The sequence below is a fragment of the Morone saxatilis genome, unplaced genomic scaffold, assembly GCF_004916995.1.
Source record: "Morone saxatilis isolate NCDOM2014 unplaced genomic scaffold, NCSU_SB_2.0 Contig7, whole genome shotgun sequence".
NCBI lineage: Eukaryota > Metazoa > Chordata > Actinopteri > Moronidae > Morone > Morone saxatilis.
In genome coordinates this window covers 17637029-17659252 of record NW_023340246.1, presented here as the reverse complement: position 1 = coordinate 17659252, position 22224 = coordinate 17637029, and the positions used below count along the sequence as shown (strand labels likewise).

Sequence of the window (22224 nt, the reverse complement as noted above, 5' to 3'; positions counted from 1 at the left end):
TGTGTGTGTGCGTGTGTGCGTGGGTTTAAGAGAAATCGACTGTTAAACAAAAAATCGTTGCAGAGAAATGCCATAAGGAGGAGAGAATAGGACAAACCTTGTCTTTCTAGAACCGGTTCAGAGCAGATTTAGCATAATGTTGTGCAATTTATGTTACTCAAATACACTCAAAGTTAGATGAAAGGGTTAGTACTGTACAGTTAAGGAGGTCAAATGAAGGGTAACCTGAGACAGACTAGAAGAGGAAAAGAGACACTACAGTCATACCAGATTGCAGATAATAATAATCTCAATGAATAAAAGCAGAAATGACACCATCAGACCTTCAACACCAGCATCTATAGATTTATCCAGACTGATTGATAGAGTTATCTATACAGCACTCCCTACTGGCATGAATTTAGTTGTGTCTGCTTTAGGACTAATTAGACACACCGTTGGTACATTGTATGGTTGTCACTTTGCCAATAGCACACTGGAGAAGGGCATCTCGCCAAAAGTGTCATGCAGCATATAAAATATTAATCAGAGTGCTGTCCTCTGCTCTTTGATTAATGCGAGACAGAAGGCCAAGTATCCCCAGCACTGAACTGGAGACTGCCAGTGAAGTTGCACGCACGCTCGGACGCACACACACACGCACACACAAACACCTACACACACACACACACACACACACACAGAGAGAAGCACTGCTGTGTTGCAGTTTGTGAAGCATCTGCATTTTCTCTCTACCCTGATCTCTGACACACTCATGCACACTGAGGGCAGCAGGGTGGCATAGTCAGTAAAGGAAGATGTCCTTCAACTGTAAGACAGAGGTTCAAGCACCTACGATGGTGACCATCTGCCCTGCTGAAGTGTCCTCGAGCAAAATGCTGAATTCCTACTTGATTCATTCTACAAACGTCAGCCATCTGACATATATTTGTAAAGAGCACAAAATACAAAAAGTGGTTGATGGAACAAACATAAATCTTCTAATTTTATTGCAAATAATGTCAAATTCTCTTCTGAGCATGGCACTAAACGAAGGGTTAAGGGGTCATTCAAAACAAAAGAAGATCAAATTATCATCATCTACATAGCTGTGAGCATGATGTGTATCTCATCAAGCCCCGCGCAGACATGGGCATAACGTTTGCAAAGACGTCCATATGCAGCACAACATTTATGACAGTGCACATCCACTGCACACATGCAAACATGTCCACCTATGCAGACACAGAGTGTACAATAAACACAACCGTGAGCACCACCCTTATGTTTGTGTCCATGTTAGTTTTGGAGTATATCAGGCCCTTTATTCTACTCTGCAAATATATGTCACTTTTCTACAAGTAGACATTCTGGCCTGATACAGACACTAGGAAGAGGAAAAGTCAGGGGATCATAAATAATATAGAGATTCATCCTCTTTCTACTTTGAACATCCAAATGTCATGGAAATCAGGCCACTTGTTTTTGAAGAATCTTTTCAGACTAAAGGTCCAAGAGTCAATAAAATCATTATAAATCATTGCCTGATGCCTATACATAATTGATAGCTTATATTCGGCAACCTTGTTGAATAGAGCTGAGATGGTGAGATGATAAATCAACAGTATAGAAAATCCATTGGCAAATATTTTGGTAATTGATCATTCAAAGACCAAACCTATCTTAGCTTCTCAGTTGAGAGGAATTGAGGAATCATTATCCTGTGATATGACTGACTAAATATATTATATCATTCAAAACAAGCAATCTGATCACAGTCCTGTAGTAATTGTATAAAAATACCTATCCTGACCAGGACAAGTAGCTTAAAATGGATGGGTGGTCAAGTGTAATGCTTCTAAAATATGAAAAGACATTTTCACACTTTCCACAAGGACTACAAACATATCCTTTTATCAAATGCAGTAGTATTAGACAAAGTACATCTGCCTTAAATATAGCACATGAGAGTCTTTATATCGGACTACCACGTCATAACAATTGACGTGATTGATTGAAATGATTTCAACTGATCACTGATGGCTGCATACACTCAAAAATGAAGATGACAGGGGAACGGACCGGGCCTAGATAGCAGAGAACCAGAGAGGCTGTGGGTTAATGCAGGTGACAAATTAGATTGGATTAAGTAATTCAAGACTCCAGAAAGGAAAATACATTCCGTCTGAATGACAGGATTAATAAAAAAAGAGCACACATTCACACAGGCAAACACACCATGCACTTAATTAAACAACAGCACTTTGATGAGTCATCCATCCATCTGTGCAATATAAAAATGTGTCCCTACGACACATGCACACACACACACACACACAACAGTACGTGTGTGTGTTACTTTATTTCTGCAGCACTAGGGATTATAACACATAGGTTAAGAGAGAAGAGAGAGGATGGGGAAGAGACACACACACACATAATCATTTCACACACCATATACAGGCCATCAGAGGGAGGAGTCTAGAGTGAGTGCAGAGTGCAACAAAGGCAGTTACATAAGTCAAGAGGATTGCCCCTGCTTGTGAATGTGTGTGTTTTTATAGACATGTGTTGTGCAGCGTGGAGGGCACACGGGCCAGGATGTTTTCTGTTTGATCCCTGTTTGTAAGGCAAAGTGCCTATATTGTGTGGAACACAGGGAAAAGAGGATGGAGTGAGAGCATGAAAAAGAAAGAGCATCTTCCTCGCTCTGCTACTAATCCCCTCTGTCGCCCCTCCGCCTCCCTCGCTCGTACCATCTCTGTCATTTTTATCTCCATCGCCTCTCTGTCTGATCTCTCTCTTCTTATTTCCTCTTTCTCCTTCTTCTTCCATCGCTTTACCTGAACCAACCATGACAGCTGATATTCAGCACACACAAACACGCGTATCCACAAACATATATAGTGTAACTACATCACAGTTTGAGAGCTGCGTGTATGCATGACTGGCAATAAAGTGACTCCTGTGTGTTGGCACCTCACTGGTACTGTTCTTTGGAACCAGGACAATCGCTGTGTGAGTATGTGTACACCTAAGTGTGTGTCTGTGCGCATACAGATTTTTTTGCAGCATCTACAGTATCTGTCTTTCCAGACAATGAATCCCAGCATCCCTAAGTGCTGTATATCTCAGTCTAAGAGTGAGCCAGAAGGACAAGTAAAAGCAAAGGTCTTTATCAGGTGAACTGCAAAATGATCAAATTGTTGATATTAAAGTTATTAAATAACAAGCCCAGTTCTTTTTTAAATCAAGAGGTATCTATTTCAGGGCTTTTGCATTGCAACGCACATCACTTTGTACTGAAATGATTTTCTTATGATGTCTGTACATTTAAAAAGTACTAGCATCATTCATAAATTGCATATATTTTACATTTATTTCATGATTTTGTTTGGTTCGGTGTTAAAAGGGAAGTACAAAGTGAGTTGAGGCAACAAACCGATGCATGTAATTTACGTGCAATTTTCTGCTGTGTTTCAACATCTCTCACTCTTTGCAGATTCGCATATCATAGTTAATATGCTTTTAAATAAGACATTCTGCTCTTGGTCTTAAATTATTAACCCTTAACCAGCTGGAGCAAAACATGCAATGTCCTTAAGCCGTGGTGCCGTGCCAGCTAATCGTATGTGGAGAAAAAAAAAGCCAATCACATGACAGTTGATCCTGATTTCAGCTCTCCAGTCATACTGTATTCCAAAATGAGAGCACGCAGTTATCCAAGATTACTACTTTCAAGTTTAACTAATCTATTTGCCCTCTGCATTCAAAGAACTAAGACAGACGAGGATTAAAAGATCATACTATGAACTGGCTAACACTGTATTATCCTGGATTAATTAAAGCTGCAATACATATTTTTCTGCATGTTCTTTACCGTAAAGATAATTGAGGATCTAGTGTGATGTTTCTTAAGTTATTTCAACCTATTGTGGTTGGCATGCAGCGAAAATGTAATCAACTGACCAGATACATTTATGACAAGGGATTTCAGCTTTAATAAATATATGCACAACAGGACCAAAGTGGATGATTTTTTCACAACAAAAAAACCCCCCAAATAATCCATGTAAAATGCTTGGTTTCATGGGCTTTGTTTTCTTTTCTATTTTGGACAATTCCCAGTTATTTTAATCTTTGGCAAAGCATCAAATTAATTTTGCAGAAATGCACAAGAGCCATGAAAGCATTAATAGGGAGACCTCTGGGAATCTGAGCCCCACAGGTCTTATTCAAAATGATTCAGGGAGTGTGTCTGAGGCCCAAAGCTGTCGCATCACATTAGTGTCCAAATCACTGTTAGCAAACAAAACGATGTACAAACACAAATGGACGTTCACGTACGAATGTACGCATATGCTGACAGAGGATTCCACACACACACACACACACACACACACACAACACACACACACACATACAGTAGTACTGCACACAACTGCTTTTTACCTGGCTCCCTTACCCTAGCTACCTCATACATACAGGACACACGTCAACTATGAAGGACACACACAAAAGCACATACAGTAAATGCACACACACACACAGAGAGAGAACAAAGCCTGCTACGATGGCCATAGCCATTAAAAATGTATGACAATGCAGCAACAGTTTCTAAAAATGGGCACCATGGCCAGCTGCTGATCGGTACACTGAGAACTGCATACAAACAGCGAGGCTGAAAATGAAATCTCTCCCACAATTCCATTTTAGTATAGTACAATATAGTATAGTACAGTATAGTATAGTACAGCATACAGCCAATTACATTAAAGGCAGTCCTTGTTTTACTGTGTGTAATGTGACTGTCAGTGAAAGGGTTAACAGCATGTGTTATCTCTCTGGATGCTAATATTGTCAGGTCTGCGGCAGTGCCAGTGAGGGTTAATGCGCTCCCCGTTGTCCTCCCTCGTCGTGTTATCAGCAATCATCGACACCCGCGTCTAATGCGAAAGCAAAGGCGTTGCCAGGCACCAGACAGGAAGAGAAATCACGGCGATAGACCCCAATCGAGGCTTAATGGGGGCCTAGTGGCACGGCTAGCTGAGACCTCTCGCACTGCCTGTTCATCATTCACTCCCGCTGGTGTCTGGGAGATGGCAAGAGCTTCTGGCTTATCAAACAAATTAGCTGCTTCATCACTGAAATGAAAGTGGTGATGCACAAGCTGCAAGGTTGTCCTTTCCTTCACAGACTGTCCTTGTTATGAATCAAAGAAGTAAGATGCAAAAACAAAAGGATGCTTTGTATATGGTATGGTGGAGACAGGGGGGAGGGATCTGCAGTGCTCCGTGTGCTGGGTGAGAAATAGTGGGCGTCTCCCACCTCCTAGGGGTTTGACATTTCATCCTGCTCATACAGTGGGCAAACAGCCAACATGTGGCTGCTTGGACAGCGGTCTTATTACAGGTGGGTCAGGAGCCAATTGTTGCAATTCCAATCTCTGCAATCCCCTACCCACAAAACACCAGGGCCCTGAGTCACAGAGCTTAAATGGCTGCGACCACTCTGGCTCCACTCCATATGCAGACACTCCTACAGTACGCTTTATCTACTTCTAATTTCTCTTCCTCCTCTTCACTTTTCTAAACTAGGATGCAACTTCGTCAGTCTGCAGTGATTTCATCCCTCCACTCTGCCTGTTGCTTTTTCTCCTATAGCTGCAGGGATTCGGGCTTAGTTGTGCCGCACTGAATGACAAACCAAGGGCACATCTGCAGCACTTTTAGGTGTCTGTATCTTTACAGATTTACACCATGCTGATGCTATTCTAGAAGTCTCCAGTATTTACACAGCGTGCAACCCTCCTGCTGAGTCTGCCAACTCCCACTCTGGATGATGCTAAAGCAAATAGACACAATGCACCATATAGCTTTGTCTCTGGACATACGCAAGTGTAGCTCCCTTCTTATTCTCTCCCATTCTCCTTCTTCACCATACTTCCCCTCAAGTCCTGAGATGTCTGTCTCAACCCTTTTGCCCCTCCCCCGCCGTTCCCACATTTCACATCACAACATAACTCACATTCTGCTTCAATCAGGTGGAAAAGCACAAACAGGCCCTCGGCCAGTGACGTGCCACACACAAACACACATGCTGGACATAAACATACTCATACACACTTTAATATAGGCCTGTATTACACACACCAACAGGCTGAGAGCTGAAGAGGGGGGAAGGGCTGTGCGCATGACAGCCATGTGGTAGGGCATTAAAGCCTGAGTCATCACGTCATGCGACACGTGTGTGTCTTCCCTGCAGGCGCACAGCATGATGGCATGTTAAAGGCCAGCCTACAGAGGAGCAACAGGAGGATAAATATCATTGCAGCTACCAGCAGGACGGAGGAAGGGAAACGTCAAGATTTGCGTAGCTCTTCACAAGCCAATATGGTGCCAAGTCCTAGGCAGAATCACAGCCTCAGCCCGGCTAAAGTTAGTCTAGGACACAGGCTTTATTCAAGCATAGTTCATTAAAACATCATCTATTTAGGGAATCAGCAATCAGCAATGAGATTTAAGTCACTGAGTGGATATTTAGAGACCTCTCACTTGAGCTGAGGAAGATCTAACATTTCTAACATTTGTTTGTGATGCCACTGCACCGCAGGCTCATGATGGGTTGTCAGCTGAGGTAGACAAAGTAAATGGCAGATCCCAGACTAAGTCTGTGATCGACCTGCATTCATCTGTATTTACACTAAAAGTGATCATTTGTGGGTTCTGCTAAGCACACACACTTTTTCAACAAGCGCTGTGGTTGAAGATGCTTCATGCGTCGCTGTGTACCTGTTTGTTTTCTGACACATCAAAGATTTCTCAAAAATCGACTTATATAACTACCTCATGACAAATCACCATTTCCTCTACAAGTGCAGTTGAGTGAATCTGAAGAATTTGACAAAGCGGTAATACGGAATACAAACCACACTGACATATTACTTTGTAAGTTGATATGGCAAACTTGTTCAAATAAGAATCAACATTAGCATTCATTTGGAGTCGCATTTCTGTCCACCTGTTGATGTGAGTCCAATATTTACTCTCGTTTTAGCTTTGATTTTGGTCTCCACCGACTCCTCAGTTTTTAGAGCTTTTACTTTTACTTACTTTCTTTTGTTGTGTGAGTAATAGGGATGGGAAAGGATACAAAATAATCGCGTATTGTGAAAAAAAAACACTGATGAAGTTTATTATGGTGAATTTGCATCAGGATAATCGTTAATATCCTCACAGAGCTTGACTTGAAAAAGCTGTCCAGCTCGCTAACGTACAGTTCGATATTGATTTGCTGGTTTATTTCTGAAATGCCACAATGGGAAGCCCACATCTTTCCAGTCATTCCAAAATCCTTAAGCTTTCACTCTGGCTGAAGGCTTGGATCGCCTAATTTTTGCCCACAAGAAGAAGCAAAACCGGATATATGGAAATACTATGGATAAAAAAACTAAAGAACAACACGTTAAATGCCTAGTTAGCAAGCCATCTGATGGTCCGAGTGAGCTAGCCTAGCAGAGAGCCACAACCCCTGATATCCCCGCAAATCCCGTATTTGGTTAATTTTCACATTGGTGTAGAAGGCGGGGACAGGCTGAAGGGCAGTGTTTAATTATTCTTAAAATGGTCTTTCCACCTTGGGTGAGAAATATTTTGGTTGGGAGAACATAGTGCGAAATATTATCTTAAGGTAAACATTATAAGCACTTTGTTAGGCTGCTGCACTAATGTAAACACTCGCTAACATTTGTTGTGCAACCAGAATTATGCGCTGCAAGAGGGGAAGTCTCTATCTCAGCTTGAGGGGATTTAGTGCAGTTAAAACAGTAGCAAGTGAAATATCTAGTTATAGTACGTATTCCATAATATGCCTATATGCAACATTACCCACAAGGCCACACTGGCAGCCTAGGCTTGTTAGCTGCAGCTGACAGACACACTAATATTCTCCAGCTGGAGTTGGTTTAGTTGAGTATGTAGAAATTAGCCTTTAGCAAAGAAGGTAAAACTGCATTAAATAGAACCGTCAGACGTGAATTGTGTAACACTACATCTGGGACCAGTACTTTGAAGGAATAAAAACTATAGAAATATGTGTGCGTGTCTGCCATAACAGATGGTTCACCTGGCTGCACGTTTTGCTGGATATTAAGGTCTTTCTGAGGCTAACGACACATAAATATAGAACCACGGGCAAGGACACACACCTTCTGTATGTATGCAGCTGAAATCATATACAGCTCTGTCTCTGTCTGCAAAAGCCTTGGTGCGCACATACACCCACATCTCAGTACACACAAACACGGTGACAGGCAATTCCTCAAGGTCTGGTACCTTGGGAACCTCTCTGTCTTTCCTCCTGTGACTGTGTGTTCAGAGCCCTGTGAGTGTGTGTGTGTATGTGTGTATAGAGGATCTTGCAGACAGGGACAGAGCGTCTAGATTTTAGTAAGGTCATAACCAACCATTTACACGGCCCATGGCCATTAGGTGCTGAGGGTTTGTCGCCTGTTGCCTTCAAAACAGAACTTTCGCTGCCTCAGCAGCTCAGGAAAGGGTTGTTGCAATAGTAAATAATCTTATCCTGAACTAGTACACTTTACCTGACTAATTGATACATAATAAATAAACAATAAACACAATACTGAAGATCCCCATGAGCAAAAAAGACTTGGAGTGCTCGATGGCTCAGTGAGGCAATGGGGCAGACTGGCTGACTAAAGAGTGCTTTCACTAATTTGTCACGTCATTACAATTAATGCTGAAAGTATCAGTAAATAAATCTATTAGTTGTTGACCTAAAAATGAAAAACTATTTAGATAATCAATTAATAATTTATCAAAACAAATACCAAATATACTTCCAGGTTCCCAAATGTATAGACTGGTTGATTTTTATAATATATGTAAATGAAATACCTTTAGGTTTTGGAAACGTGGGCTATAAAAAACTGTTAGGCACATTTTCCACTAATTTCTGACATTTAATGGACTAAACAATTAATTGATCGAGACACAATCAATACATTATTTAATTATGAATAAATTTAACTTAACTTAGCCCTAATTGTAATCTCCAGTTTAAGCTTGCATATTGAGATACATTTTTATATGTCTCCAGTATGACCTTCAAACACTGTATACATGTCAATATAACACTCATAATACAGATAACAATCCATATTCCTCATGAGAATAAGAATATACAACTATGTAGAGGAGGCACTATTCAGAGGCCAACAGATTTATGGAGGTAGACTTAAACTACTGGCTTCCACTCTAGAATACAAAATATGCTTAAATGACATGGCAACAAAGACTAGCCAATGAGAGGAGGCCAGTTACCCATAATTCACCTGGTCAGGTTTCATAAAGATTTAGGGTTTTTTTGCTCTTAACTCCTCAAATAGTACATGTGTCGACATGCAGAACAATGCTCATTTTTCAATGCTTACCGCAGCTACGAAGAGCAAGCACCTATAAACCTTTAAACATTTGTTATGCTTGGCCATGTTTGGCACACAGAATGCCAGCTTTCGCATCATGATAGCACACCAGAACATAACACAATATGTACCCCTACATGTACAGCATAGATGCTCATTAGGTACTGGCACACCTCACTGCATAAATGTGTGCATTAATAACAAGGAACATCTCTGTAATGATTTATTATATGAAAATAAGGATCCTATGAATACTAACTATGTGTTACGTAAAAAAGATAAGAGAAAAATGTTTATGAATTAATTATACTTGTGGTAGGGCATGGAGTGCATGTGGTGAACATTAAAATACACATAACCTCTTGCAGCGTAAGCCTCTGTATGTTTGGATAAGGCACTTGGGAGAGGTGAAGGTTGCTAAAACAAATGATAAGAAAACACAGAAGCATTAAAATGGGGAGGGAGCAGAGTCCCTTGAGACAGAGTGGAAGATTACCTACAGTCGCTACACAAAAAAAATGAGCTGCAGAGAATCAGCAGGGGGACCGGGAGCGCAAAAAAAAAAAAAAATCAGTAAATCCCATTAGAAAAATCCTACAATCCTAAAACATCTAAACAATTATATCCCTGGGTATGTGATTTATAGACAGGAGATTTTAAAAAACAGCATGCGGGTACAACAGGAGATGAAGTAAGAGAGAGAATAAAAGGAAAAGGAATAGGTCCTTTAGAGACCAAAAGGTCACATGAAGGGCAGGGAGAAAAGTGAGACGACAAAATCTTTGCGCTTCACATCATTCTGTAAGCCAGTCCCCATACAAGCACCACAGGGACAATGCCAACCTGACAGCAAGCGTTAGACTCAACCCCGCTACACTTCCACACTTTAACAACAATACCGAGCAAAACGGCATATGTCAGCCATATACACTAATTTTATATTCAAACAAGCACCTAAGAAGAAATTCCTTTATGTTCTGCTTCTTTTGAGCTCATCAAACGCAGTGTTGTCATTCAGTCAAAGAGAAGTCAGGTCACCTTGAGAACAAACCCGAAACATTCGTTAAGTTGTGACGCTTTCCTCCACAAAACTATGTCTCACTTAGCATTTCAATTCTCTCTCTGGACAGCGAAAATCACATAAACCTTCATAGTCCTGCACCTGTGGACTAACACATGCTCAGCAATCCCTGAGAAGACCCAGTATCTTGGTTCAGATTCTCATTAAACCTCAGAAATGCATTTAAATTGATCTCATACGACTAGTTCTCTGTCGCTGTCATGTATGATTTGATACATGACAGTGACACTTGACGCTAGATTTACAGCATGCACGATTAACTGATATTTATATCACTGGACAGGCGAGAGCTATTCGTACAAGCCGCAATCTGCTCAGGGCAAGTCACAAACAACAACCAGTATTTGGCAATTTGCCCAACGCTGCCTTATTTATAGACAAAGGTCAACGTGGATCAAGTTTTGACAGTTGTAAAGAAATTGCCATTTTACTAGCATTTAATCCGCGGGGAGTTCACCAATGTGTCATGAGGATGAAAGCCTCAGACTTACAAATGAACCACAATTTGAAATCAATAGGAGGCATAGTGTTACCACGTGCTAATGTACACATACCATAACTCCTGAATCAAATTTGATAGAGTGCACGGGCTCATTTACTTTGGAAACTTGACTCTTGATGATAAGGAACCTCTGTGGTATGGGGACTGGACAGTGGTCAAACCCTTTGGACACAAGAGTGCGTCTACAGTACAGAAGTGCATTGAGCAGAACTAATAGTGCAAATCAATAGAGTAGGAACATGGTCCACACAAGTGGCCCCAGCAATGCTGGATAGGCAGCTGTGTGTCATAAATCACAACAGGCTGACAGCAATTTGTGTCCCTGGTTATCACCATTTCCATGGCCAAGGGGTGTGGCGACTGTTTTCAATAATACTACACAGAAAATGGTTAGATGGGGCTTAAATATCAAATTATTATATCACCAACATCATCAGATGTATTCAGCAGTTACGCCCATTTTTTGTCTCTTCTGCATTGGTTATGATAGTATTTACTGTATACTAGCTTGGTTCCAGACCTCTAAATCACTACCAACATCTCCAATTTGTTTAACAACTCATATAGGTTCAGTTTCAGCTTCGTAGGAAGGATTATAACTGTCGATGTCATCTTCCTACATAGCTAGTTACCTAGCTATATCCATAAAAAAAAATAGTGATGAATAAGTAAAAGATGATATATAAGTTGGCTAAGCTAGGGGTTTGTTCAAAACCTGTATGATCCTTGGTCCTTGTCCTCTTTTTAGCAATGTCACCGCGTTCTTAGAGCGCATCAACTAACAACAAAAACAAATTAATAAGGAATAATGGCCAGAGATATGAAAACAAGATCCGTGTTGTAATAATCTAGAAAGCTTTCTTAATACAGGAGAGAAATATTGATCAAATCCATCACTCTTGAGCCGTTTCCCATGGTACTGTGTGACCATGGAAACTCGGCTAAGTGTGTCTGTCACTCCCAGCTGAAGGTATTTGTGCTCACCATCAGTTGTCACAAGCAGGTCCAAGATGGCAAGCTTCCTCATTTCCACCGCCAAGATAAATACTGCTAGTCTAGTCTAGTCAAGTCTAACGGTTGTCAAAAACTTTTATCTGAAGTTACATAAATGCAAGACGACATTTACAGAACTACAGCATCCATCATCGGGTTTGGGTGTCAAGTTTGAAAGCAATTTTAGTTATTTTTGTGTTTACTTTCAATTAATGCTATCTAATTAGCGCTTCAAAACATTATGACAAGCAATCCCAGAGCAGCAAACCGCTATATAATTTGCCTGGTCAAAACATTGGAGCTTCACTCATCCCGAAGCAGTCAGAATAGAGCCACGCATTAACCAGTGCAGTAGGTACACCCTCTGAGTGAATGTGTACAAACCTGTGTACAGACACTGTGTATTTACGATGAGCCACTCAAGAGCTGCCTGTCGTCTTTTGGGAATAATTAAAGCACAGGTTGGTGACCTCTTCAGACTTGCTGCTCTGTATCTCACAAACACGCATGTCCACACACATGCACCACTCTACAGTTTGCTTTCTATTACTTTTGCATGCAAACAGTGCCTTTTGAGCATTCATTCCTTCCGCCTGCATTAAATAAATGTTAAATATATCTTTGGTTAAATGATGAGCCTAGTTTACCAAAAAACATTGATGATGACAGGGCTAAAAACACACTCCGGATTAGTATTCATTCCCAACGGCAGCCCTCGCTGTTAACCTCTCTCCAGGTCATCAAGATTTCTTGTCCTCCAATAAGATTGCTTTCTAGTGAACAACACTATAACATTGCATCCTGAATTGTGATGACTCACGGTAGGAAGAAAGGTTGGATGTGTCTGTGCAATGATGTTTTATTTCCATTAGCAAACTCGCAAAACATAACTAACCTTCAAGGTCATGGGTTTCTCTTAAACATGCAGACACACACACACACACACACACACACACACACACACGTAGTACCATTATTTCTGGCAAGACAGGAGCTGGCAGATATAAGGGACAGGGAGCATGAGGAGTAAAAGCTGGAGTTAAATGTACACTAAATTATTGAAAAGCAACATGGCAGCACAACTTTAATCATCCTAAACCCAGATCCCATTTGGGTCTTGTCAAGGCTAAAGGACTTAAGCAGGACACATTGTCAGGATATTGGACAGAGAGAAGCAGCAACTACATTGTGTTGCTACTGATGCAGCAAATTTTCTTTCCTAAGAACCAATAGGACAGAGGAAGCTGAGTGCTTTTGGATAACATGAAAGATGAAACCCGGTACACAAGGGGTCTTTGATTAAGAGTACTTCACTACAGTGAACAGGTACACAAACATTCATAGGCACACACGCACACATCCTTTGTTCCAGTAATGGTGTAAAGTTGATGTGCACTGAACTGACATGAAAGCCACATCTCTGCAGCTCTCTGGTGACCGCACCACGGACTTTTAACCATTTTCTTTTTAAATACCACCTGGCAGACACAAGCTGACTCCTCCAACCCTACCAGCAGCTCTATAGACACACACACACACACACAACATTAAATTCTGTCATCAGATGTAATATGATTTCCTAATTTCAAGCTACTCTCTTCCCCCATCCTTGTCCCATTTCTGTTAAAAGTAATCTAATCCCTCCTGATTTTGTGTGATACCATACTAACCAATGACACAAGAATGAATATTCCTAGATACCGCCACAGGTGCAACATGGCTAGTTGGTCAAAAAAAAAAGACAGATGCATGTATTGATCACGCATGTGCATGCTTAAATCACACACAACATACTGTACATAACACAGCGGCGGCAGCAGAGGCTTAACTCCTTTGATGAGACTGTTGCTGCCTCAGTCGGCCTCGTCTTTGCTGCACCAAGCTCCAGCACATTGCATAACTGAGCACAGACACAAACACACAACCCCAGGCCTGGTCTGCACTACGGAGAGCCATCTAGAAGAGTTCGCTTGCAACTGGCAACCCCAGTGAGGAGAGAGCAAAAGGGGGGAAGAGAATGGAGATGCAACAAAACAGATAGAAGAATAAATGAATAAACAAATGATCTGTGACCTGAAAAGAAGCTCACGCACTCTTAAAGCAATAAACTGGAAAGAGAGGTTGACGCAAACACTTTTTTTTTTTACCACTTACTATCCCTGACTCTGAAGATGCTGAAGACATGCAAAGCCAGAGACTCTTTACTATTAAAATCCAATACCATCATCACAGACATACAAATTATATACAGTCAGTGTGCTGTTAGAGACATCTGTGAACTACTCTGTGAAACAAGAGCTTATATCACATTAGAATCCTTTGGGAATTTCTCACATACATTGAAATACAATGAAAATCCCATCAAGGTTACTGTAGTTTACAAAAAGAAATATGCACGCAAACACAGTGTGAAGCTTTCTAGTTATTATAAGCTGCAATTGAACACTTTCATTTGTATGTATTATACCAATGGAATTCCAACATCTACTGCTGAGCTCCAGTTTTTATTTCAACTCTTACAATTACTCCCAATTAGTAGTCCAGTCAGAGGACTCATGGCTCAGTAAGGTTCCTCTGTGACTGTAGACGAAGCTCAGAGGCTACTGAGTGAATCCGAAGGAAGATTGATGACGAAGATATGTCACAGTCAATCTGTGCTACAACCGAAAGCTGCACAGGGCCACTGCCAGTCACAGCAGTTACTGCAAAGCCTGTGTGTGTACAAAGTTGTCTCTGCAAACATGTGTGCACCACTGTCCGCCTGCATGTGCAAACGTTTTGCCCTTCTGTGTAAGTCAGTACACATACAGTATTTGCTTGTGCACATCCCCTAACATTTGTATAAGTCGTCCACCATCGTATGCTTGTGTGCGCACGTGTGTGAAAGCACAAGTGTGTGTGCTAGCTCTGCCACCTCCGAATGTCTATCCTGAAATAATAACTGTGTCTGCCTGTGCCTCCATTTGTATGTGTGAGTCCTATGATGTCCTGCACCTGCCGATGAGATAATCTGGCAGAGCATGGAGTGACAATTTGATCTATTGCTGGCTCACAGGGAGTCTCTGAGTTATAGCGCTGCCATCCCTCCTGGCCGCCACCAGTAAAGAGCCGTCTCTCCACAGAGGTGAGCCGCCACATTGTTAGACGCTCAGCTGCAGACCACCCAGCAAATAGATACACACACAAAAACACATACATATACAAATGAGTCTAGTTTGATGGCGGTAAGCTGCCAAAGTCATCCAGTAAGGTCCCAGCACCATGTTTTCTGTCAGGGAGTGACAGAATCTCCCATTACATAGTGCTCTGGAAACACTGCTAATTTCCACCCACATTATGCTTGCCTTTAACACACAAACTGAACCAGCAGAGTATGAATTTCAATTATCAAGTGTGGTGATTTTTTTTCTATTAAGGAAAGAACACTTGTTTCCACCCTAGACAGCTTCTGTCCAAATACCGGAGAGCTGGTTATGAAAAGTAAGGGAGGCAACTTCTGGGCATTGTTATGAAATCTTTCCATACCATTGCCATGACATACCTTACTGTGGGTTGAAGGATAAATATGATTTTATTTACAGCTATGCCAGACTTTTCAACGCATTAGTGTTGTTTTCACACAAGCAGTCATATAAGAACTCTGCCAGAATAAAACACAGGCTATTATTAGCCAAGTTTCCTCATTTCCTGATTTACACAGTGTACACAAGAGAGTTTCACGGATTTTGGAACTCCATTCCACTGATACATTTTGGTTGGTATTCAAAATCTAGGTTTCGAGGTTTTATTCCCCACCCTACACGTTAGTGATAGTTGTAGTATAACAATGCATTTCCTGTCTGTATACTGGTACATACAGAAATATATAATCTATAATGTAATTCACTCTCAATTATAAGGCAGGATGCAGAACATTTAAAAGTAATTTTGAAGGTGTGGCACAGATTTTACTTTATTTCTATGATTATATTCTAAGTGTTTCTCCTCAAAATAGGCTGTATGCTTCGGTTAATTTAATCTTTTTCGTCTAGAGGCTGATGGATCTCAATTAACGTCATGTTCAGCTCTGATGAAGGTTCATAATATCATTACATTATGTGGTTGATACATGGATGAAAGCTCATTATGTTGAATTAGCCCCACCTTTTTTGTCTGTTGTTGCTGGCTTTATGATACTAACACTCTGTCAACAACCTGCTGCTGATGTTGTTTCATACTACCACCATTAAACTAATGGCCAAAAACTCTTGTGTTGGGTTTGATCCATATTAGATAAAGTGGGAAGAGGCATCAGTGCAACATATTTAGTTCTGTCTGGTTAGAAAATGAAGGCAATACAGAACAAGGAAATAAGGAAGGTTCCTTCTACTTTTTTGCAGCCCCATCTCTTATTACAAACACTATGTCTCAACACTCATTTTTTTCATTCAGCATTTTAGAACACAGCATTTCTGCTTATTTTTGAAATGACACTGCTAATCCGATGGTAAGCTAATATGTGTAAACTGCTCACACAGCAAAACCCGTTTCCCAAACGCTCACAACTTCTTTTTGCTGCCGAGATATTTTGCAGAAAACAATTGACAGCAGTGTGTGTATGTGTGTGTGTGTGTGCACTTGGGCATATCTGTCTCAGTGCATTACCACACACAGATCAATAAGGATTCTATTCTTGGCCATTAGATCTTGAAGCAGGGGATAGCCTGCCTCTCGCACTCTTTCCTATCTACTCCCTCTCTCTCTCTGCCCTCCCTCATCTATTGGCCTGTCCTCTCCGCTGGCTCTCCCGCCAACCTCTTTCTCTATTTCCCCTCTTTCCCTCCTCCAGACAACACCAAAGGGACATTGTCATCCTCCCAGCTGGACAGAGGAAACAGCAGCAGAGTCAGTGGCGAGCATCAAACACGGGACAGTTTTGGGAGGGATCACAGAAGCGATTGCCTTTATGGCTGGAGGGATCAGCCGTCTCCTCGGAGGATTCAGGCATGCACACAGACATGTACGCGACATATTCGCTCGCACACATCCACACACACCTCCTGTTCCTGCTGTAATTCTCAGTCCTCTGCCTCGCTGCCAGGCAGAGGCCCTTGATCTGCCACTTCCTGTAATCCTCCATGGGAGAGAGGGGCAGCCAAATGTCCTGGCAGGGCAGCCAGGCAAACAAACACACATACACACAAACGGGCATATACACTAATAGTTACCACTAAGTGAAAAGAATAATGACCTCCAGGACATAGACGTGTATCAGCGCTGGAGTCCCATGATGTCACAAAACATGCCACCTGCAACACGCAAAAAATCATGACATTTCCATTATGCCCCCTTCATCTGTGCCACGCCGGTATCACTGTCATCAGATAAAAGAGACAGGGCTGACTAAACAGCCAATGACACAGGAAGAGAACGAGATCCAAAGTGACTCCCAGTTCACCTTCCCCTGACTCAGATAAGACTCTATCTGATCCACATCACTCAAACAAAAGAGAAATTCCTCTGTTCATTCCATTTCAAAAGTGACCGGTTTCAGACAGTAGAAATCATCTGACAAGATCATTTCACCCACACTCGGGATAGTCTGAGAGGCTGCTTTTTAAACCACGAGTGCATCTTTTTTTTCATACTGAGTTTACCCAGTCTGGAGCTCACAGGAGTAATGTACCAGCCAGCAAGACATAAGCCCCATTAAGCTTATTCACCAGTTCCTGCATCAGCCCTTACATAGTATTTCCACCAGAGGAGGGATTTTATTCCCTATCTTCTAATACATGTGTACCAGTGACAGAATCTGCTCTGCTTTGGATGAAGAAATTCATGGTTTCTGTTGAATCTGTAAATCTCCAGGAAAAGTGGTACGTGATTATCTGCTGTCTTCCTCCGCTTTTAAGAAGAACAGAAAACATTCTAAAAAGGTACATGGACTCTTCTCATAAGTCTGGAGAACATGGCTCTGTAGGCTCAATGCTCATCCTCCTCTGCATGAGAAAGTCTCTGTTTTTATCCTCACCTTTCCAACACAGGTGAACAAGACTGAGTCACAGCCATAGCTGCCAGCAGGTGGGAACGAGGGACGGCCAGGCGGACAGCTCTTCATCACACCGTAATGAGCTGGCAAAGGATGTCGGACAGGCAGGAGAACACATGGAGGACCTGTAAAAGGAGCCTGACACAGGCAAGCTTGCGGGCGTTCTCTGAAGCTATACGACTCCCCGCGGTGCCATTTCATCACAAGCTGTTGTCCCTGTTTTTGTAAACGTCCTCATATCGCAAGAAAGCCGACACGAGCTACCTGAACCACTCACTTCTCCAGCTGAAATGCAGCACATACTTCAATATGTGGCTAAGGGTGGATTTTTCTGTGACATTTCTTGTGATTTAAAATGTGCGAGACAGTGTGCAACAGTGAGGCAAAAATTCAGTAAAGACAGCTAAAATGTGCCATTCAAGGGATGCTGAGTTAAGCTTGTTCTTGGTCTGTGGTTAAACCATAGCATACCATCATCTTACCATCTGACATCATCTGAAACTTTAACTATAAGGCAAAGACAAATCAAAGATTTTATTCTAACAGAAGTCAAGGTGATTTGCTACCTACAAAGGCTACCGAAAACTTTTCCGCATACTCATACCAATACCCTGAAACCCCACCAGTGTACATCAGCATCTGACTATAGCAGCTCAGACATCTGTTCACTTACCTGCTGCTGCCTCCCAGGGATGCAGGGATACAGGCCACAGTAAACTATAACAGCTCAATGGCAACTGAAAGGATACAATCTCAGAGCCCCACTCTGGGTGCCGATGGCCAGGATCTTCTGCACTGGGTCGAAAGCCATGGATGATGGCTGATAGGGAAAGCCATGACGGACAGTCTGATAGATGTGCAGAAGAAAAAAACAGAATGCGTTAGAGAGGGATATGAATTTGCATTTCACAGCAGGAGTGTTGTTTTGTCAAAGGATGTCACACACAGGATTTTGGTAAACAAATGGTCCCAGATGGATGTGGAAAGTGTTATGAAACAGAAATGTAAAGCCTGAAATTGCACAGACGAGAAAATGGAAGAGAGGAAGTATGCTCTTTCTATGCATGGTTACCCTGTTCTTCGTTGATATTTGGCTTCGCTTATTAGGATCCCTTTATAATCATGGGACTATTTTGAGATTTCTCTCTCATTTCTCTCTTTTTATCTCATCTTCCTTCTCTCACTGCCTCCCACATGAGGTCGTGATTACACTGATGTCTGGCAATAAAATAAAAAAACACGGAAAACACACCCATAAGGAGCATTTGGTCCTGATTTGTTGCTGGGCCTTCTATTGAAGTGCATTACATTGTTAGGCATTTCAGTTTTTTTGTCCACCCTCTTTATATTTGTGCGTGCCTGTGTGTGTGTGTGTGCGCGCCACTGTAGCTTTACGGCATCAGTCAGCCGGTGGTGGGCTGTTGGATTTGTTTGCTTAGCGGCAGAAGGCTAAAGCACGTTACATAAGAAGCACTCAGTGCAGCAAAGACACCTGCCTTCCTCGCAGAGAAACATTACACAGAGTTTCTGTCCAGGCAGACAGTGAGGGTGCAGTAGGGAGGATGGAGTCTTGTTCAAAGAGACTTCAATCAGACGCCTGGCTGTTGATAGACATATTTAGGCTGTCGTGTCAATCAAACCTGCAATCTCTAAGCTGTTCTTTCTAGCCACTAAACCACAATATCCCCTAAGCCCTCGGGTGTGTGGACTTGACTCTAGATTACGTTATATAGTTTTCCAGTTATGACTTCGTCTAAATTATTACTTCTGACAACTATTAAGGTGATTACAGTTTTTAAAAGTTAATCTGACCTAGCCTTGGACCTCAACACCTGATGTTGGTGTTTGGTTGGTTGTTGGTGTCTCTAAAATGCACAAGGACAACAATCACATGACTCTGCCATGACGCTGACTTGCACAGGCACACGGAGGGTCTGCTAGAGCCTACATGTCAGACAGTTATTAAAGGACCTGATAGACATATTGGTAATTTTTACGGTTAAGAACCTCAAAAAGAATCCACAAACAAGCCTGTTACAAACATGCAGCTTTAATATGTGGGTTAAGTATGTGGAGAAATCAATAGCAAGCACACAGTGGTACCTATAAAAAGGCCACACCACCAAACCATCAGGGCACACTTGGCTAAATCCTGATTTAACATTATCGTGGGCTAAGATGTAGCATGTAAATAGCATGATTGTTTATTAACCCCATCCACTGTTGTGGCCAATTCAGACAGAATTCAGGCGCCATCAGTCCCCAATGGATCAATGATCTGGGGGTAAAGTAGTGTGCCTGTGTGTGTGAGAGAGAGAGGGAGGAGTGTGTGAGAGGTGTGTCTCTGAGAGGGTAGAAGCAGATAGAGACACTGCAAGGAAAAGAAAAAGGGGAAGACACACACACAAACACACACACATTAACCAGGAACCACCGTTTTGCTAATCCAAACCCAGCAGATTATGCAAGAGGGGATCAGTTTGGCCCAGCCCCTCGATATGACAGTTCACACTGAGCATCCACACAGCAGCAAACGATGGTATTTCCGCAGAGGGATAACAACCTACATCCTATCACCACATCCGAAATAACTAGTTGGTTTTTAGGCATCTCGCTCCATTACAGCACAAAAACACGCAGCCATATAGGAACTTGTGGTTCTGTCGCCAACGCGCACTCGCCATACAGTATGCGCACTGTAGTTAGACGTGTTACAGCCTGAACCTCCCAATGCCTTGGACAAGCACAGAGCCTTTTAATGATTCCCAATATTGCCAGTTTTTTAAATTAACCTTCAGCAAGCAGGTTGCTCTTTATAGTTGAGAGGAAGAACGCTTCGCCCATTGATTAATGTATTGTGTGGAGCTCACTCGCACCTGCTGTATCCTGAGATGGGATACGCGCAGTACAAACTGTGAATAATAATAATAAAAAAACAACAAGGGACTACATTACATACGGAAAAGGGGGCTAAGCGTGAGGAATACAGCTGTGTAATAGAACCATCAGGCTCGCCCACCTTGCAGAGCTGGAAATGGTCGGACTGGATGGTCTCCTGGATCAGATGGTTCTCCTGTGGCCCCACTTGGACAGACGGGGTGGAGGAGGACGCCTCTTTCAAGCCGTCCAGCACCTTCCTGATGTTGAACTTCTTCATTTTCAGACTGCAGAGCACACAATTGAGATCACCCGCAAAAGATAAAGGGGATAGCCACTTTCTCTCTCTCTCTCTCTCTCTTACATACACACACGCACGCACACACACGCTCGCTCTCTCGCTCGCTCGCGCTCTCTCTCTCTCTCTCTTTTCTGATTTCCTCAGTAAATCTCACATTTTAGTGATCGTTTTTTAGCGCAGTCTCCATGCTGGAAGGCTCTGGCGCGCACCGCACAGGTCGCTTTTCTTGACGCGGAAGAATTTTGGACGACGGGGGTCGCTGGGATGTTGGTGCGTCGGTGTTATTAGCTCGGAGTCCGTGCTGTGCCCCACTGCGTCTCGGTCGCTCCGCTCTTCTTCTCGGCTCCGCTTCCCCTCCCCTCTCGGCTGTGTGCGCCGCTCAGCCAAGGCGGAAACGCAGCGCAGTGGCGGTGCTGCTGCTGCTGCTGCTTGCTGACGCTCTTTGCGCATGTCTAAACAGAGCAAGGCTTCGACACAAATCCCGCCACTTGCCAGCCTCCCCTCCTCTCTCTCCTCTCTCCTCTCTCCTCACTTTCATCCCCCCCCCCACCACCACCCTCCTTCCTCCCGTCCCTCTCACGCACACATATAGTAGGTTTTGCTCCACTGCACCTGGTGATGCTTGTGATGTTGGGATGCTGCAGCGTGGTGAGTGTCTGTGGAGACAGACAAGCAGACAGACGGGGGCTCGGTCCCATTATTTCCAGCGCACACTCGCCCCATCCACTGCGCCTCTTGTTCGTGTGCTCGCGTGAAAAGCTTCGCCATATTAAAGGCCATCCTGAACCACAGAGGAAGGAGACTATAAAGCCTGGCTGAGAATTGCAGAAATATTGCAGAATTGTGCCACATTTCCACTGCACTATGTTGTTCATGGTGGATTGAGACAAACTGCAGTGACATTAGAATAAAAAACGCAAATAAAAGCAGCTCTTTGTCCCTACATTCATTTGATATTTGACTCATATATCTATCAGTTTAACAAAAAGAACAAATCGTGTAGCCTAGTCCTAATATA

General features: G+C 42.5%; 1 protein-coding gene across 1 annotated transcript in view; it reads right to left on the bottom strand.

Annotated features, from left to right (window-relative positions):
- stxbp5a (syntaxin binding protein 5a (tomosyn)) overlaps nt 1-21558 on the bottom strand; it is a 91955-nt gene extending 70397 nt beyond the window's left edge. Inside the window, exons 1-3 of the mRNA XM_035679237.1 lie at nt 21361-21558; nt 21048-21192; nt 18778-18875 (exon numbers count right to left, since the gene is read on the bottom strand). Of these exons, the coding sequence (XP_035535130.1) occupies nt 18778-18875; nt 21048-21185 (236 nt within the window). The 5' untranslated portion in view covers nt 21186-21192; nt 21361-21558. The remainder of the gene's footprint in view (nt 1-18777; nt 18876-21047; nt 21193-21360) is intronic.
- Between the last annotated feature and the right edge of the window lie 666 nt (nt 21559-22224).